The sequence below is a fragment of the Ovis canadensis genome, chromosome 1 (assembly GCF_042477335.2).
Source record: "Ovis canadensis isolate MfBH-ARS-UI-01 breed Bighorn chromosome 1, ARS-UI_OviCan_v2, whole genome shotgun sequence".
NCBI classification, from domain to species: Eukaryota; Metazoa; Chordata; class Mammalia; order Artiodactyla; family Bovidae; genus Ovis; species Ovis canadensis.
Window position 1 is genome coordinate 43,219,759 of NC_091245.1, and position 19,953 is coordinate 43,239,711.

The following is a 19,953-nucleotide window of genomic DNA, read 5'->3' on the forward strand; positions in this document are numbered from 1 at the left end:
CTCAAGAAACAAGAAAAAAAATCAAATAAATAACCTAACTCTGCACCTAAAGCAACTAGAAAGGAAGAAATGAAGAACCCCAGGGTTAGTAGAAGGAAAGAAATCTTAAAAATTAGGGCAGAAATAAATGCAAAAGAAACAAAAAAGACCATAGCAAAAATCAACAAAGCCAAAAGCTGGTTCTTTGAAAGGATAAATAAAATTGACAAACCATTAGCCAGACTCATCAAGAAACAAGGGGAGAAAAATCAAATCAATAAAATTAGAAATGAAAATGGAGAGATCACAACAGATAACACAGAAATACAAAGGATCATAAAAGACTACTATCAGCAATTATATGCCAATAAAATGGACAACGTGGAAGAAATGGACAAATTCTTAGAAAAGTACAACTTTCCAAAACTGAACCAGGAAGAAATAGAAAATCTTAACAGACCCATCACAAGCATGGAAATTGAAACTGTAATCAGAAATCTTCCAGCAAACAAAAGCCCAGATCCAGATGGCTTCACAGCTGAATTCTACCAAAAATTTAGAGAAGAGCTAACACCTATACTACTCAAACTCTTCCAGAAAATTGCAGAGGAAGGTAAACTTCCAAACTCATTCTATGAGGCCACCATCACCCTAATACCAAAACCTGACAAAGATGCCACAAAAAAAGAAAACTACAGGCCAGTATCACTGATGAACATAGATGCAAAAGTCCTTAACAAAATTCTAGCAATCAGAATCCAACAACACATTGAAAAGATCATACACCATGACCAAGTGGGCTTTATCCCAGGGATGCAAGGATTCTTCAATATCCGCAAATCAATCAATGTAATTCACCACATTAACAAATTGAAAAATAAAAGCCATATGATTATCTCAATAGATGCAGAGAAGACCTTTGACAAAATCCAACATCCATTTATGATAAAAACTCTCCAGAAAGCAGGAATAGAAGGAACATACCTCAACATAATAAAAGCTGTATATGACAAACCCATAGCAAACATTATCCTCAATGGTGAAAAATTAAAAGCATTTCCCCTAAAGTCAGGAACAAGACAAGGGTGCCCACTTTCACCACTACTATTCAACATAGTTTTGGAAGTTTTGGCCACAGCAATCAGAGCAGAAAAAGAAATAAAAGGAATCCAAATTGGAAAAGAAGAAGTAAAACTCTCACTGTTTGCAGTTGACATGATCCTCTACATAGAAAACCCTAATGACGCCACCAGAAAATTACTAGAGCTAATCAATAAATATAGGAAAGTTTCAGGATGTAAAATCAACACACAGAAATCCCTTGCATTCCTATACACTAATAATGAGAAAATAGAGAAATTAAGGAAACAATTTCTTCACCACTGCAATGAAAAGAATAAAACACTTAGGAATATATCTACCTAAAGAAACTAAAGACCTATATATAGAAAACAAAAACACACTGGTGAAAGAAATCAAAGAGGACACTAATAAATGGAGAAATATACCATGTTCATGGATCAGAAGAATCAATGTAGTGAAAATGAGTATATTACCCAAAGCAATCTATAGATTCAATGGAATCCCTATCAAGCTACCAATGGTATTTTTCACAGAGCTTGAACAAATAATTTCACAATTTGTATGGAAATACAAAAAGCCTCGAATAGCCAAAGCAATCTTGAGAAAGAAGAATGGAACTGGAGGAATCAACCTGCCTGACTTCAGGCTCTACTACAAAGCCACAGTCATCAAGACAGTATGGTACTGGCACAAAGACAGAAATATAGATCAATGGAACAAAATAGAAAGCCCAGAGATAATCCATGCACCTATGGACACCTTATCTTTGACAAAGGAGGCAAGAATATACAAGAGAGAAAAGACAATCTCTTTAACAAGTGGTGCTGGGAAAACTGGTCAACCACTTGTAAAAGAATGAAACTAGAACACTTTTTAACACCACACACAAAAATAAACTCAAAATGGATTAAAGATCTAAATGTAAGACCAGAAACTATAAAACTCCTAGAGGAGAACATAGGCAAAACACTCCGACATAAATCACAGCAGGATCCTCTATGACCCACCTCCTAGAATATTGGAAATAGAAGCAAAAATAAACAAATGGGACCTAATTAAAATTAAAAGCTTCTGCACAACAAAGGAAACTTTAAGCAAGGTGAAAAGACACCCTTCGGAATGGGAGAAAATAATAGCAAATGAAGCACTGACAAAGAACTGATCTCAAAAATATACAAGCAAGTCCTACAGCTCAATTCCAGAAAAATAAATGACCCAATCAAAAAATGGGCCAAAGAACTAAACAGACATTTCTCCAAAGAAGACATATAGATGGCTAACAAACACATCTAACACATGGCTAACATCACTCATTATCAGAGAAATGCAAATCAAAACCACAATGAGGTACCATTTCACGCCAGTCAGAATGGCTGTGATCCAAAAGTCTACAAGCAATAAATGCTGGAGAGGGTATGGAGAAAAGGGAACCCTCTTACACTGTTGGTGGGAATGCAAACTAGTACAGCCACTATGGAGAACAGTGTGGAGAGTCCTTAAAAAACTGGAAATAGAATTGTCTTATGACCCAGCAATCCCACTGCTGGGCATACACACCGAGGAAACCAAAATTGAAAGAGACACGTGTACCCCAGTGTTCATCATGCACTGTTTATAATAGCCAGGACATGGAAGCAACCTAGATGTCCATCAGCAGATGAATGGATAAGAAAGCTGTGGTACATATACACAATGGAATATTACTCAGCCATTAAAAAGAATACATTTGAATCAGTTCTAATGAGGTGGATGAAACTAGAGCCTATTATACAGAATGAAGTAAGCCAGAAAGAAAAACACCAATACAGTATACTAACGCATATATACGGAATTTAGAAGGAGGGCAATGATAACCCTGTATGCGAGACAGCAAAAGAGACACAGATGTATAGAACACTCTTTTGGACTCTGTGGGAGAGGGAGAGGGTGGGATGATTTGGGAGAATGGCATTGAAACATGTATAATATCATATATGAAATGAATCGCCAGTCTAGGTTTGATGCAGGATACAGGATGCTTGGGGCTGGTGCACTAGGATGACCCAGAGGGATGGTACCAGAAGGGAGGTGGGAGGAGGGTTCAGAATGGGGAACACATGTACACCTGTTGCGGATTCATGTTGATGTATGGCAAAACCAATACAATATTGTAAAGTAATTAGCCTCCAATTAAAATAAATAAAGTTAAATTAAGAAAAATTATCTGACAACAGATAAAATATATCTGACATAAAAAATATCTGACAAAAAATTCAACAGATGGGCTCAACAGCAAACCTGAAGGGACAGAGAACAGAATCAGTGAACTTGAAGAAAGAAAAATAGAAATTATCAAATCTGAAAACCAGAAAGAAAATAATTTGCAAAATAATATATATATATGTATATATATATATATATATATATAAGTCAGAGCTCAAGTGGGGGTTGGGGGGAGGAACAAGCCAAAAGACTGAGCATTGCCAGGAGAATGTATTCAGGGCTCCGAGGCATTCCCTGTTGAGAGACCAAATTTTCAGCTTGATTAGTAAGGGTTTTTATTTGTCGGGAAGATGCCCTGGAGAAGGAAATGGCAACCCACTCCAGTATTCTTGCCTGGAGAATCCCATGGACAGAGGAGCTTGGTGGGCTATAGTCCACGGTTCGCAAAGAGTCGGACACGACTGAGCAACTTCACTTTCACTTTCACTTCATATATATATATATATATATATTATATATATATATATATATGAATGGAGGCCCAGAGACCTCTAACAAGATATATAAATTCATGTTATCGGGGAGAAGAGAAAAGGATGAAACCAAAAATGTACTTGAAGAAATAATAGCTGAATAATTTTTCCAAAATTTGGCAAAGAAAAACATATAGAATTAAGAAACAGTGAATTCCAAAGAAGATAAACCTAAAGAAATTCACACCAAGATATACCATACTCAAGCTTCTGAAAACTGAAAACAAAACAAAAAGATAGAAAGCACCAAGGAAAAAATACTTTCTTATATACAGAGGGAAATAAACTAAAAACCTTCTGCATAGCAAGGAAAACCATCAATAAAATGAAAAGACAACCTACTGAATGGGAGAAAATATTTGCAAACCATATATCTGATAAGGGGTTAGTACAAAGAGCTCAAAGAACACAATAGCAAAAAAAAAAAAAAAAAAAAGAACATAAGCTAAAGAGACATTTTTCCCAAACGGCACATGAAATGTTCAATGTCACCAATTATCAGGGAAATGCAAGGCATTATGTTAAGTGGTCCTTTTCATCATGGGGGACTGGAATGCAAAAGTAGGAAGTCAAGAGATACCTGGATTCAGGCAAGCTTGGGCTTACAGTACAAAATGAAGCAGGACAGAGGCTAACAGAGTCTCACCAAGAGAATGTACTGGTCATAGCAAACACCATCTTCCAACAACACAAGAGAAGACTATACATGGACATCACCAGATGGTCAATACTGAAATCAGATTGATTATACTTTTTGCAGCCCAAGATGGAGAAGTCAGCAAAAACAAGACCGGGAGCTGACTATGGCTCAGATCACGAACTCCTTATTGCCAAATTCATACTTAAATTGAATAAAGTAGGGAAAACCACTAGGCTGTTCAGGTATGATCAAAATCAAATCCCTTGCATACAGTGGAAGTGAAAAGTAGATTCAAGGGATTAGATCTGATAGAGTACCTAAAGAACTATGGACGGAGGTTCATGACATTGTATAGAAGGCAGGGATCAAGACCATAACCAAGAAATAGAAATGCAAAGAGGCAAAATGGTTATCTGAGGAAGCCTTACAAATGGCTGAAAAAAGAAGAGAAGTGAAAAGAAAATGACAAAAGGAAAGACATACCAATCTGAGTGCAGAGTTCCAAAGAATAGCAAGGAGAGGTAAGGAAACCTTCCTCAGTGATCAATGCAAAGAAATGGAGGAAAACAATAGAATGGAAAAGACTAGAGATTCCTTCAAGAAAATTAGATACCAAGGGAACGTTTCATGCAAAGATGGGCACAATAAAGAAAGAAACAGTATGGACCTAACAGAAGCAGAAGATATTAAGAAGAGGTGGAAAGAATACACAGAACTATACAAAAAATATCTTAATGACCCACGAAGGTGTGATCACTCACCTAGAGCCAGACATCCTGGGATGTGAAGTCAAGTGGGCCTTAGGAAGCATCACTACGAACAAAGCTAGTGGAAGTTATGGAATTCCAGCTGAGCTATTTCAAATCCTAAAAGATGATGCTGTGAAAGTATTGCACTCAATATGCTAGCAAATTAGGAAAACTCAGCAGTGGCAACGGACTGGAAAAGGTCAGTTTTTTTTCAAGTTCCAAAGAAAGGCAATGCCAAAGAATGTTCAAATTGCCGCACAATTGCACTCATGTCACACACTGGCAGGTAACGCTCAAAATTCTCCAAGCTAGGCTTCAACAGGACGTGAATCGAGAACTCCCAGATGTTCAAGCTGGATTTAGAAAAGGCAGGGGAAACCAAAGATTAAATTGCCAACATCTGTTGGATCATAGAAAAAGCAAGAGAATTCCAGAAAAACGTTTCCTTCTGCTTCATTGCTACACGAAAGTCTTTGAGTGTGTGGCTCACAATAAAATATAGAAAATTCTTAGAGATGGGAATACCAGACCACTTTATCTGCCTCCTGAGAAATCTGTATGCAGGTCAAGAAGCAACAGTTAGAATCAGCCATGGAACAATGGACTGGTTCTAAATTGGGAAAGGAGTTTGTCAAGGATGTATATTGTCACTCTGCTTATATAACCTATATGCAGATTACATCATGCGAAATGCCAGGCTGGATAAAGCACAAGCGGAATCAAGATTGCCAGGAGAAATAGCAATAACCTCAGGTATGCAGATGACGCCATTCTTATGGCAGAAAGTGAAGAGGAACTAAAGAGCCTCTTGATGAAGGTGAAAGAGAGAGGGAAAAAGCTGGTTTAAAATTCAACATTCAGAAAACTAAGATCATGGCATCTGGTCCCATCACTTCATGGCAAATAGATAGGGAAACAATGGGAACAGTGACAGGCTTTATTTTCTTGGGCTCCAAAATCACTGCAGATGGTGACTGCAGCCATGAAATTAAAACACACTTGCTCCTTGGAAGAAAAGCCATGACCAACCTAAACAGCAGAGACATTACTTTGCCAACAAAGGTCCGTCTAGTCAAAGCTATAGTTTTTCTAGTAGTCATGTACAGATGTGAGAATTGAACCATAAAGAAGGCTGTACACAGTGAAGAATTGATGCTTTTGAAGTTTGGTGTTGGAGAAGACTCTTGAGAGTCCCTTGGACAGCAAGGAGATCAAACCAGTCAATCTTAAAAGAAATAAACCCTGAATATTCATTGGAAGGACTGATGCTGGAACTGAAGCTCCAATACTTAGGCCACCTGATGAGAAGAGCCGACTCATTAGAAATAAGACCCTGATGCTGGGAAAGTGTGAAGGCAGGAGAAGGGGATGACAGAGGATGTGATGGTTGGATGGCATCACTGACTTAATGGACATGAGTTTGAGCAAGCCCCGGGAGATGGTAAAGGACAGGGAAGCCTGGTGTGCTGTAGCCCATGGGGTTGCAAAGAGTTGGACACAACTGAGCAACTGATGTTAAGTGAAATAAACAGAGAAAGAAAGACAAAGACTGTATGATTTCACTTATATGCAGAATATAAAAAATAAAAACAAAACTCATAAACAAATTGATGGCTATTAGAGGGGAAGGAGGTTGAGGGGTAGGTGAAATGGCTAGAGAGGGAAGTTTATAGAGTGACAGTAACTAGACTTATTGTGGTCATCACTTTGTAGTGTACACAAAGATCAAATTATTATGTTGCACGCTTGAAACTAATATAATGTTATAATTCAATTACCCCAATTTTTTAAAAACTGAAATAAATGAAATCTTACTTTTTTCTAAATTACTCCCTTGCACTGTTTGTTCCCAGTCTTTTGAAGGTACACTTGCTTTACTACTTGAGTTAACCATAGATCGTTTTGATGGTAAAGATGAAAGCTCCATAGCATTGTAAGAATCATACAAATCCCAAGCCGTGGACATTATACCTAAATAAAGAAAAGGAAGGTAAACATTACTTTAAAGCAAATTATAATTTTTTAGCTTATACATAGCTACCTAAAGCAAAATCTAAGGTAAGAATATCTATTGTTCAGGGAAAAAACATTATTGTTTTACAACAATGGCAAGAAATAGTTAATGATGCCCATGGATTATAGCTTGCCAGGCTCCTCTGTCCATGGCATTCTCCACGTCAGAAAACTGGAGTGGGTAGCCATTCCCTTCTTCAGGGGATCTTCCCAATCCAGGGATCAAGCCCAGGTCTCCAGCATTGCAGGCAGACTCTGTACCATCTGAGCCACCAGGGAAGCCCCAATTTTAGTTTAGGTAACATCATTACATTTGTTCATTGGACAAAATTTAATTAACTTAAGAAACAGAAAACCTAGGAAATAGATATTATGTACATGCCATAATTATGTACAAGTTAGAATAATAAATCATGATTGTGACTTCCTAATTCCATACTATCATACACTATTGAAATCTTATTTTAGCTACTATCAGAAAAATGGTATTCCTAACTATACCTAAGTTTTGAGTATTTCTGAGTGTAAGATTGTGTAAATAGTTTTTTAAAGCTTTAAAATATTGTTTCTATCTACTGGTTTAATTCAGACTATATTAGCCATATAACATTTATAGAAAGATAATTTTATTTTAGCTAAGTAAAATGACATGATTACTGTAAAAGAAATGGTAAATAACACTTACATTTCCATAACCTAGAAACAACTGGTAACATTTTCATGCATGTCCTTCCAGATTGATATAAATATATATGTTAACACATGAACAAATACACATGCATTTTTTAAATTAAAATGATCTCATATCACACATACTTCTTAAAAGAGTTTTTACTATAGTATATAATATACATAGAAAACAAACTGTCTCTATGAAATGTACCAAGTTTTAGAATTTAATTGTATTTTAAAAAGTTAGCCAGGAACACTAATACATTCATTGAATTATCCATTTATTTGAAATGCAACTTCTATAATAAAGTATTGTATGTGGACTGTTAGGTAGGAAAATTTTGTCAGTTTTTCTGAATCTTTACAGAGGTAACTTCAGCTAAATTGACATTTCTGGCTTCTCTATGTCCCTCATTCACACATTACCAGGCAAAGAGAAATGACTAATCCTACAGGAAAGTTTAGGAGATGGAATTACAACTTTGCCACTTCTGGATTCTTTTGTTAAGTCTGCTCATTTGCAGAAAGCATGCATTCTCATCTGTTCTCACCCATGCAAAGAAGGTCTGTGTTTTCTAGCTGTGCCAATTATTGTTGATAAGATCTATTCTGAAGGGAAGAAATAGCAAGTCCACTCAGCTGTGGATGAAAGGCTACATGTTTCAATTAACTTCATCAGTAGTAAAGGCACTTTTAAAAATTTTCCATCTCTTCTACTGATCCATAGTCTCAATATTTACTTGATTTTCATCAAATTCTTTAGTATAAACTGTAGCATTGGTTTTAAAAATTCCAATTGGAGTATAGTTGATTTACAACGTTGTGTTAGTTTCAGGTGTATAGCAAAGTGAATCAGTTATATACATGCATATATCCACTCTCTTTTATATTCTTTCCCCATATAGGCCATTAGGGAGTACTGATTAGAATTCCCTGTGCTAACTAAGAAAAAAGTACTAATATCATATGTGAAAGAGAGGATGTCCCTGCTGATTCCATGACCATTAAAAGATAACAAAGGAACACTATGAACAACTCTATTCCAATAGATTTGACAATCTTGATGAAACTGACCAATTCCTTGAAAGACACAATCTGCCAAAACTCACACAAGAAAGAATAGATAATCTGTATAGCCCTATCTCAATTAAGGAAACGGAGTCATAATTAATAATCTTCCAAAACTAAAAGCACTGGGCTCAGATACAGGGATTGAATTCTACTAATTTAATTTAAGGAGAAAATTGCACCAATTCCCTGTAACATCTTTCAGAAGATAGAAATAGAGGGAATACTTAACTCGTACTTTGAGGCCAGCATTGCTCTAATACCAAAAATAGACCATAAGAAAGGAAAATGGCAGACCAACAACTTTCATGAACATAGATGCAAGAATCCTCTACAAAATATTAGCAATCAAATCCAACAATATATAAAGAGAATTACACACTGCAACTAAGTGGAGTTTCTCCCAGATATGCAAAACTAGTTCAACACTGGAAAACTGATTGACGTAATCCATAATATCAGGCCAAAGAAGAAAAGTGACTTGATCATATCAACAAATTCAGAAAAGGCATTTGGCAAAATCCAACACTCATTCATGATAAAAACTCGCAGTAAACTAGGAATAGAAGCAGAACTTCCTCAACTTGATAAAGAACACCTACAAAACCCAATGAGTTTCTTCTAGAAACTAGAAAATATTTCACTAACATCAGGACAAGACAAAGATGTCTCCTCTTACCACTCCTTTCAACATCATACTGGAAGTCCAAGCTAATGCAGCAAGATAAGAAAAAGTAAATGCTAATAAAAGAAATACAGAATGGAAAGGAATAAATAAACTGTTTTTGAACTCAGATGACATAATCATCTATATAGAAAACCTAAAAGAATTAACAAAAAAACTACTGAATTACTAAGTGATTACAGCAAAGTTTCAGGGTACAAGGTTAACACTATACAAAAATCAATCTCTTTGCTATATAGTAACAATGAACAAAGGAATCTGAAATTTGAAACAATATGATCTACATTAGCACCCAAAAGTGAGGTAGGAATAAGTCTAACAAAATATGTACAAAATGTATTATAAGGAAGACTACAAAACTCTGATGAACAAAATTAAAGAATGAAATAAATGGAGAGATATTCCATGTTTACTGATAGCATGACAACTCAGCATTGTCATGATGCCTGTCCTGCCCAAATTGATCTATAGATTCAGTGCAATTTCAGTCAAATCTAAGCCAGTTACTTTGTGCCTATCAACAAACAGATTCTAGGGGAGACTTTCAAGATGGTGGAGGAGTAAGACATGGAGATCATCTTCCTCCCCACAAATACATCAAAAATACTTCTGCATGTGGAACAACTCCTACAGAACACCTACTAAATGCTGGCAGAAGACCTCATGCTTTCAGAAAGAAACCAACACAACATTGTAAAGCAGTTTTCCTCCAATTAAAAAAGAAGTGAACTGACAAAAAGGAACTGATTCTAAAGTTTACCTAAAGGGACAAAAGACCCAGAAAAGCCAGCACAATATTGAAGACAAAGAACAAAATAGGAGCAGTGACACTACTCAACCTGAAGACTTACTACACTGCTACAGTAATCAAGATAATGTGCATGGAACAGAACAGAGAGCTCAGAAATACACTGACATTAACATAGTCAGCTAATCTCTGTCAAAGGAACAAAAATAGATGAAGCAAAGACAGTCTTTTCAACAAATGGTGCTGGAACAAACTGGACATCCAAGCACCCAAAAAAAAAAAAAATCTAGATACAGATCTTACATCCTTCAGGAAAATTAACTAAAAACTTGTTTTAAAACTAAAAGTAAAAGGCAAAACTAGAAAACTCATAGAAGAAAATATAGGCAAAAATTTAGATGACCTTGAGTATGGCAATGACTTTTTAGAAACAACAGCAAAAGCAAATCTATTAAGCAATAATTGATAATCTGGGTTTCATTAAAATTAAAAATCTATGCTCTGTAAAAGGAAATGTCAAGAGAATAGCAAGACAAGCCACACACTGGAAGAAAACATTTGCTAAAGATACAATTGAAAAAGGACTTTTGTCCAAAATATACAAATATCTTTTGATCCTTAACAATAAGAAAACAAACAACCAAATTTTAAAATGGGCCAAAGAACCTAATAGATACCTCATTTTAAAAAAAGACATACAGGTGGCAAGTAAGTATATGAAAATATACTCCTCATCATATGTCATCATGGGAAAATAAGTTAAAACAAAAATGAGGGGAATTCCCTGTGGTCCAGTGGTTGTGACTTGGCACTTTCACTGCTGGAATCAGGGTTTGATTCCTAATCGATGAACTAGAATTCCCCAAGCCACAGAGTATAGCCAACCCCCACCCAAACAAACAAAAATAAGTTACCACTGCACACTACTAGAATGGTCAAACTTTGGAATACTGACAACACGAAATGCTAGTGAGAATGTGAAACCAAAGAAACTCTCCATCACTGCTGGTGGGAATGAAAATGGTACGATCACTTTAGAAGGCAGTGTGGCTATTTAAAAATAAAAATAAAAATACTGTTTCCATACAATCCAATAATCACATTCTTCAATATTTACCCAAAGGACTTTAAAACCTATGTATACACAAAAACTTGCACATAGATATTTATACCAGTCTTATTGATAACTGCCAAAACTTGAAACAATCAAGATGCCTTTCAGTAGGCAAATGAATAAATTAACTGTTGATACATCCAGATAAAGGATAAATAAGAATCTGGCTACCTATGGTTTTACAAGCCTTCTATGAGGGAGGAGGGGATTTTAAGGAGTCTCTGTGTATAGCATTCAGTATGCATTGGGGTTTTTGTTTGTTTGGGGTTTTGTTTTGTAGGGTTTTTTTTTGTTTTGTGTAAGTACCCATTGTATAGTCAGAGCTATGGTTTTTCCAGTAGTCATGTATAGATGTGAGAGTTGGACTATAAAGAAGGCTGAGAGCCAAAGAATTGAAGCTTTTGAAACTGTGGAGCTGGAGAAGATTCTTGAGAGTCCCCTGGACTGCAAGGAGATCAAACTAGTTAATCCTAAAGGAAATCCACCCTGAATATTCATTGGCAGGACTGATGCTGAAGCTGAAGGTCCAGTATTTTGGCCACCTGATACATAGAGCTGACTCACTGGAAAAGACTCTGATGCTGGGAAAGATTGAGGGTAGGAGGAGAAAGGGGTGACAGAGGATGTTTTTTACAAAGCATCACTGACTCAATGGACATGAATTTGAGCAAACTCCAGGAGACAGTGAAGGACAGGGAAGCCTGGCATGGTGCTGTACATGGGGTCACAAAGAATGACTCAGTGACTGAACAACAACAACAACCCATGTCTTGATCTGTGCCTGGTATTCTCCATCTAGAGAGCCTCTATTTTGTCCTCTCCAGAGTAGAAATTTTTGACATCTTCCAGGGTAGAAGATGGAAAGTTTCTCAGAGAAGGTACTTTATCCCTTTTGTGACTGAATTATATTTCATTATATGTATTTACGAGTCTTCCTGATAGCTCAGTTGGTAAAGAATCTGCCTGCAATGCAGGAGACCCTGGTTTAATTCCTGAGTCAGGAAGATCCACTGGAGAAGGGATACGCTACCCACTCCAGTATTCTGGCCTGGAGAATTCCAGGGACTGTGTAGTCCAAGGGGTCACAAAGAGTCGAACATGACTGAGCGACTTTCACTCACTTCACATATTTATTTACACACTTTGTCTGTTCATTCATTCACTGATTGACATTTCAGTTGTTTCTACTTTTTGACTGTGGTAAATACTGCTTCCAAGAACATGTATGTACATGTATTTGAGTACTTATTTTCAATTCTATGAGGTATATACCTAGGAGTGGAACTGCTGAGTCATAAGGAAAGTCTTTCTCATTATTTGAGGAATTACCAAACTGTTTTCCAGAACAGCTGCACCATTTTACATTCCCAGCACCACTGTATGGGAGTTTCAATTTATCAACTTATTTGTCAACACTTGTCCTCTGGTTTGTTCTTTTTAATTATAGTCGTTTAATGTGGGAGAATCAGCAACTCATTGTGGTCTTGACTGTATTCGCTAATGACTAATGGTGTTTAACATATTTTCTTCTGCTTGTTGGTCATTTGTTTTCTTGCTTTGGATAACAAGTTCAAGTCTTATGCCCACTGTTTTATTGTGTTGTCTTCTGGTTCTTGGATTATAAATGTGCCTTATATAGTCTGGATACTAGACCTCAAGAGAAATAGGATTTGCAAATATCTTATCCCATCATGTAAGTTGTCTTTTCACTTTTTTGATAGCTATTTGATGGACAAAGCTTTTAATTTTGACGCAGCTCAGTATTTTTTCTTTTGTTCACCATGATTCTAGTGTCATATCTAAGAATCTACTGTCAAGGCAAAGGTAAAAATATCTACCTCAATTTTTTCTAAGAGTTTTATAATTTTGGCTCTTATCCCACATCCAAGGGCAAAGGAGAAGCCCCAGCAAGACAGTAGGAGGGGCAAAATCGCATATAGAATCAAACTGTATACTTGCCAGAGACACTCAGAGGGCTCAAACAAACCTTGTGTGCACCAGGACCAGAGACCCTACAGAGACTGAGACAGAACTGTGTTTGAGTGTCTCTTGCATAGGTGCAGGTCAGCAGTACACTGCTGCAGGAGTTACGGGTGCAGTAGACCTGGGTATGGCATCAGTCCTCTTGGAGGAGGTCGCCATTAACCCCCCCACAGAGCTGCCAGAACTTACACAAGAATGGGGAAACAGGCTCTTGGAGGGCACAAACAAAACCTTGTTTGCACCAGGACCCAGGAAAAGGGAGCAGTGACCCCACCAGAGACTGACCAAGAGTTGCCCATGAGTGTCCAAGAGTCTCTGGTGGAGGCATCGGTTGGTGGCGGCCTGCTGCAGGGTTGGGGGCACTGAGTGCAACAGTGTGAGCATGGGACCTTTTGAAGGAGGTCACAATTATCTTCATCACCTCCACCACAGTTTGGCCTTAGGTCAAATAACAGGGAGGGAACACAGCCCCACCTATCAACAGAAAATTGGATTGCAGATTTACTGAGCATGGCCCCTCCCATCAGAACAAGACCCAGTTTCCCCCTCAGTCAGTCTCTCCCATCAGGAAACTTCCATAAGCCTTTTATCCTCTCCCATCACTTCATGGCAAATAGATGGGGAAATAGTAGAAACAGTGGTTGACTTTATTTTGGGGGGCTCCAAAATCACTGCAGATAGTGACTGCAGCCATGAAATTAAAAGATACTTACTTCTTGGAAGAAAAGTTACGACCAACCTAGATAGCATTTTAGAAAGCAGAGTCATTACTTTGTCCACAAAGGTCAGTCCAGTCAAGGCTATGGTTTTTCCAGTAGTCATGTATGGATGTAAGAGTTGGACTATAAAGAAAGCTGAGCGCAGAAGAATTGATATTTTTGAACTGTGGTGTTGGAGAAGACTCTTAAGAGAGTCCCTTGGACTGCAAGGAGATCCAATCAGTCCATCCTAAAGGAAATCAGTCCTGGGTGTTCATTGGAAGGACTGATGTTGAAGCTGAGGCTCCAATACTTTGGCCACCTGATGCAAAGAGCTGATTCATTTGAAAAGACCCTGATGTTGGGAAAGATTTAAGGCAGGAGGAGAAGGGGATGACAGAGGTTGAGATGGTTAGATGGCATCACTGACTAAATGGTCATGAGTTTGGGTAAACTCCAGGAGTTGGTGATGGACAGGAAGACCTGGCGTGCTGTGGTTTACGGGGTTGCAGAGAGTCAGACACGACTGAGCGACTGAACTGACTGACTGATCAGAGGGTAGAAAAATGAAAACCAGAATCACAGAAAACTAACCAATCTGATCACATGGACTACAGCCTTGTCTAACTCAATGAAGCTATGAGCCATGCCATGTAGGGCCACCCAAGATGGACAGGTCATGTTGGAGAGTTATGACAAAACATGGTCCACTGGAGAAGGGAATGGCAAACTACTTCACTATTGTTGCCTTGAGAACCTCATGAACAGTATGAAAAAGCAAAAAGATAGGACACTGAAAGATGAACTCCCCAGGTCAGGAGGTGCCCAATATGCTACTGGAGATCAGTGGAGAAATAACACCAGAAAGAATGAAGAGAAAGAGCCAAAGCAAAAACACCCAATTGTGGATGTGACTGGTGATGGAAATAAAGTCCAAGGCTGTAAAGAACAGTGTTGCATAGGAACTTGGAATGTTAAGGCCATGAATCAAGGCAAATTGGAAGTGGTCAAACAGGAGTTGGCAAGAGTGAAGATCAACATTTTAGGAATCAGCAAACTAAAATGGACTGGAATGGGTGAATTTAACTCAGATGACTGTTATTATCTACTACTATGGGCAAGAATCCCTTAGAAGAAATGGAGTAGCCATCATAGTCAACAAAAGAGTCCGAAATGCAGTACTTGGATGCAATCTCAAAAACAACAGAATGATCTTTGTTTGTTTCCAAGTCAAACCATTCAGTGTCACAGTAGTCTAAGACTATGCCCCGACCACTAATGCTGAAGAAGCTGACATTGAACGGTTCTATGAAGACCTACAAGCGCTTCTAGAAATAACACCCAAAAAAGATGTCTTTTTCATTATATGGGACTGGAATGCAAAAATAGGAAGAGATAGCCAGAGTAACAAGCAAATTTGGCCTTGGAGTACAGAATGAAGCAGGGAAAAGGCTAATAGCATTTTGCCAAGAGAACGCACTGGTCATAGCAAACACCATCTTCCAACAACACAAGAGAAGACTCTACATGTGGACATCACCAGATGGTCAATAGTGAAATCAGACTGATTACATTCTTTGCAGTCAAAGATGGAGAAGCTCTATACAGTCAGCAAAAAAAAAAAAAAAGACCAGGAGCTGACTGTGGCTCAGATCATGAACTCCTTATTGCCAAATTCAGACTGAAATTGAATAAAGTAGGGAAAACCAGTAGGCCATTCAGGTATGACCTAAATCAAATCCCTTACAATTATACAGTGGAAGTGACAAATAGATTCAAGAGATTAGATCTGATAGCATGCCTGAAGAACTATGGATGGAGGTTCATGACACTGTATAGGAGGTAGGGATCAAGACCATCCCCAAGAAAAAGAAATGCAAAAAGGCAAAATGGTTGTCTCAGGGGGCCTTACAAATAGCTGTTAAAATAAGAGAAGTGAAAGGCAAAGAAGAAAAGGAAAGATATACTCATTTGAATGCAGAGTTTCAAAGAATAGAAAGGAGAGATAAGAAAGCATTCCTCAGTGACTAGTGCAAAGAAATAGAGGAAAACAATAGAATGGGAAAGACTAGAGATCTCTTCAAGAAAATTAGAGATACCAAAGGAACATTTCATGCAAAGATGGGCTCAATAAAGAAGAGAAACAGTATTAACCTGACAGATGCAGAAGATATTAAGAAGAGGTGGCAATTGAATGGTTCTATGAAGAACTATAAAAAAAGATCTTCATGACCCAGGTAATCACGAGGCTGTGACTAGAACCAGACATCCTGGAATGTGAAGTCAAGTGGGCCTTAGGAAGCATCAATACAAACAAAGCTAGTGAGGCGATGGAATTCCAGTTGAGCTATTTAAAATCCTAAAAGATGATGCTGTGAAAGTGCTGCACTCAATATGTAAGCAAATTTGGAAAACTCAGCAGTGGCCACAGGATTGGAAAAGGTCAGCATTCATTCAAAACCCAAAGAAAGGCAACGCCAAAGAACGCTCAAACTACCACACAATTGCACTCATCTCACATGCTAGCAAAGTAATGCTAAAAATTCTCCAAGCCAGGCTACAACAGTACATGAACCCTGAACTTCCAGATGTTCAATCTGAATTTAGAAAAGGCAGAGGAACCAGAGATTAAATTGCCAACATCCATTGGAACATCGAAAAACTGAGAGAGTTACAGAAAAACATCTACTTCTGCTTTATTGACTATGCCAAAGCCTTTGACTGTGGGGACCACAGCAAATCATGGAAAATTCTTCAAGAGATGGGAATACCAAACTACCTGAACTGCCTCCTGAGAAATCTGTATGCAAATCAAGAAGCAACAGTTAGAACTGGACATGGAACAACAGACTGGTTCCAAATTGGGAATGGAGTAAGTCAAGATTGTATATTATCACCCTGCTTATTTAACTTATACAGAGTACATCATAAGAAATGCTGCACTGGATGAAGCACAATCTACAATCAAGATTGCTGAGAGAAATATCAATAACCTCAGATATGCAGATGACACCACTCTTATGGCAGAAAGTGAAGAAGAACTAAAGAACCTCTTGATGACAGTGAAAGAGGAGAGTGAAAAAGTTGGCTTAAAACTCAACATTGAGAAAACTAAGATCATGGCATCTCGTCCCATCACTTCATGGGAAATAGATGGGGAAACAATGGAAACAGTGAGAGACTTTATTTTTGTGGGGCCCCAAAATGACTGCAGATGGTGACTGCACCATGAAATTAAAAGACACTTACTCCTTGGAAGGAAAGTCATGACCAACCTAGATAGCATATTAAAAAGCAGAGACATTACTTTGCCAACAAAGGTCTGTCTAGTCAAGGCTATGGTTTTTCCAGCGGTCATGTATGGATGTGAGAGTTGGACTATAAACAAAGCTGATCACTGAAGAATTGATGCTTTTGAACTGTGGTGTTGGAGATGACTCTTGAGAATCCGTTGGACAGCAAGGAGATCCAACCAGTCCATCCTAAAGGAGATCAGTCCTGGGTGATCGTTGGAAGGACTGATGTTGAAGCTGAAACTCCAATACTTTGGCCAGCTGATGGGAAGAACTGACTCATTTAAAAAGACTGTGATGATGGGAAAGATTGAAGTCAGGAGGAGAAGGGGACAACAGAGGATGAGATAGTCAGATGGCCTCACCAACTTGATGGACATGAGTTTGAGTAAGCTCCAGGATCTAGTGACGGACAGGGACACCTGGTGTGCTCAATCCAACTGAGTGACTAAACTTAACTGAACATTTTTGAGGTAATTTTTGCATATGATATGAGGTCTGAATCCAACTTTATTCTTTCACATGTGGCTATCTAGTTGCCCCAGCACCAGCTGATGGTCTTGGCACCTTCATTAAAAATCACTTAACTATATATCTGAGGGTTTATTTCTGGGACCCCTATTCTATTCTTCTGGTTTATATATCTATCTATTTGCTGGCACAACCTATTTTGATCATAACTTTACAGCAAGTTTTTAAACCAGGAAGTATGAGGTATCTAACTCTGTTCTTTTTCAAGATTATTTTTGCTACTTGGGGATCCCTTGATATTCCCTTGATAAATTTTAGGATGGTTTTTTTTTTCTGTTATCGCAAGAAAGTCTTTGGGGGTACTTCCCTGGCAGTCCTGTGGTTAAGACTCTGTGCTTCCACTATAGGGGGTGCAGGTTCATCCCTGGTCAGGGAACTAAGATCCCACCTGGCTTACAGCATGACCAGGAAGTGAAATTTAAAAAAAAAAAATTTCAAAGTCTTTGGCATTATTCTGGGTGGTATTCACATCTTAATAACCTTAAGTCAATTCATAAATACAGAATGTATTCCCATTTACTTAGGTATCCTGTAAAATTTTCAGCAATATTTTATAGTTATCAGTGTACAAGTTTTTCATCTCCTTAATTATATTTATTCTGTCATATTTTATTATTTTGGATGTTATTAGAAACACAATTACTTTCTTTATTTCCTTTTTGGAGTGCTCTTAGGTAGTATGTATAAATACACATGAATTTCGTGTGTTAATTTTATATCATGCAACTTTTCTTTTTATTGTAACTATATGTTTATTTAACATCCATGTTAATAAACATGTTAAATGTTTAAATAAACATTTTATTTAAAATGTTTATATGTTAAATAAACCTGTTGTGGTAATCATTTAGCAATACATGTAAATCAAACCATCATGTTGTACTTATACATTGATGCATATCGATTATTTCTCAATAAAACTGGAAAAAACAGTCTCTTGTTAGAAAACACATAGATGGATCATGGTTTTTTCTTACAGTTTTTTTGATGTTTGCTGTCCCTTTTAAATCCATCCTGCCAACTTTTACTCTTTAATTGGAGTCTTTAATTCACTTATTTAAAGTAATTATTGTTTACGAAGGACCTCTGATGCTTTTAATTTGTCTTCTTTATGTCATACACTTTCTTTATTCTTTAAATCCTTCATAATTGTCTTCTTTTATGTTTGATATTTTTTATAGTGTATCATTCTTATTCCTAGTTTTCTTTTCTTCAATTTTTAAGTTATTTCTTGGTGATTGCCTTGGGGATTAAAATTAATTTCTTAAAATTTTAACAATCTACTTGAAAATAATACTACCTTACTTCCATTATATAAACTGCTTCTATACAGCTAAATCCCATCCACTTTAAGTTGATGTCATAAATTATATCTTTAAACTTTGTATGCCTAGGAGCATAGATTTAGAATTATTATTTAATGCATTTACTTTAAATCACATTGCAAATATACAGGAGTTACAAATCAAAATTATAATACTGGCTTTTGTATTTACCTATGTAGCTACCTTTATCAGTGTTCTTTCTTTCTATGTCTTTGAGTTACTTTCTAATAGTGATGAGCATAATATATTCTTTCTGAATTAGGCAAGGAAAGACAAACGCCTTGAGTCAATATTCCAGGAAGCTCCTAGACACATCAAAACATACATGCCAAATTCTTTGAGAATAAGGTCTGCTCTGTTCCTTCTAGAACCAAGCGCCAGGGTCTCACACTAGGAAGGCACGCTTCTGTCTTTAAGACCACCACTGTATCCGGGAGGGGAGTGGGACAAGAGAAAACAAAGATGCCACAAATCTGTCCTTAATATGTGAAGAGTACAAAATTCCATGATATAGTTTGTATAAAAATCAAGATTGATAATTATGCTATTCCAATCTTCTGAATCTGTATTTATTACTTATTAACTAAACTGTCAAATTTTGAAAGTTGTAGATCACAGTACCCAGCTATTGTTGTGA

At 37.2% G+C, this 19,953-nt stretch overlaps 1 protein-coding gene across 1 annotated transcript in view; it reads right to left on the reverse strand.

The window, feature by feature from the left end:
• Window positions 1-19,953, reverse strand: part of DNAI4 (dynein axonemal intermediate chain 4) — a 107,997-nt gene that overhangs the window by 47,406 nt on the left and 40,638 nt on the right. The window contains 1 exon segment of the mRNA XM_069594052.1: window positions 7,002-7,157. Coding sequence (XP_069450153.1) covers window positions 7,002-7,157 — 156 coding nt within the window.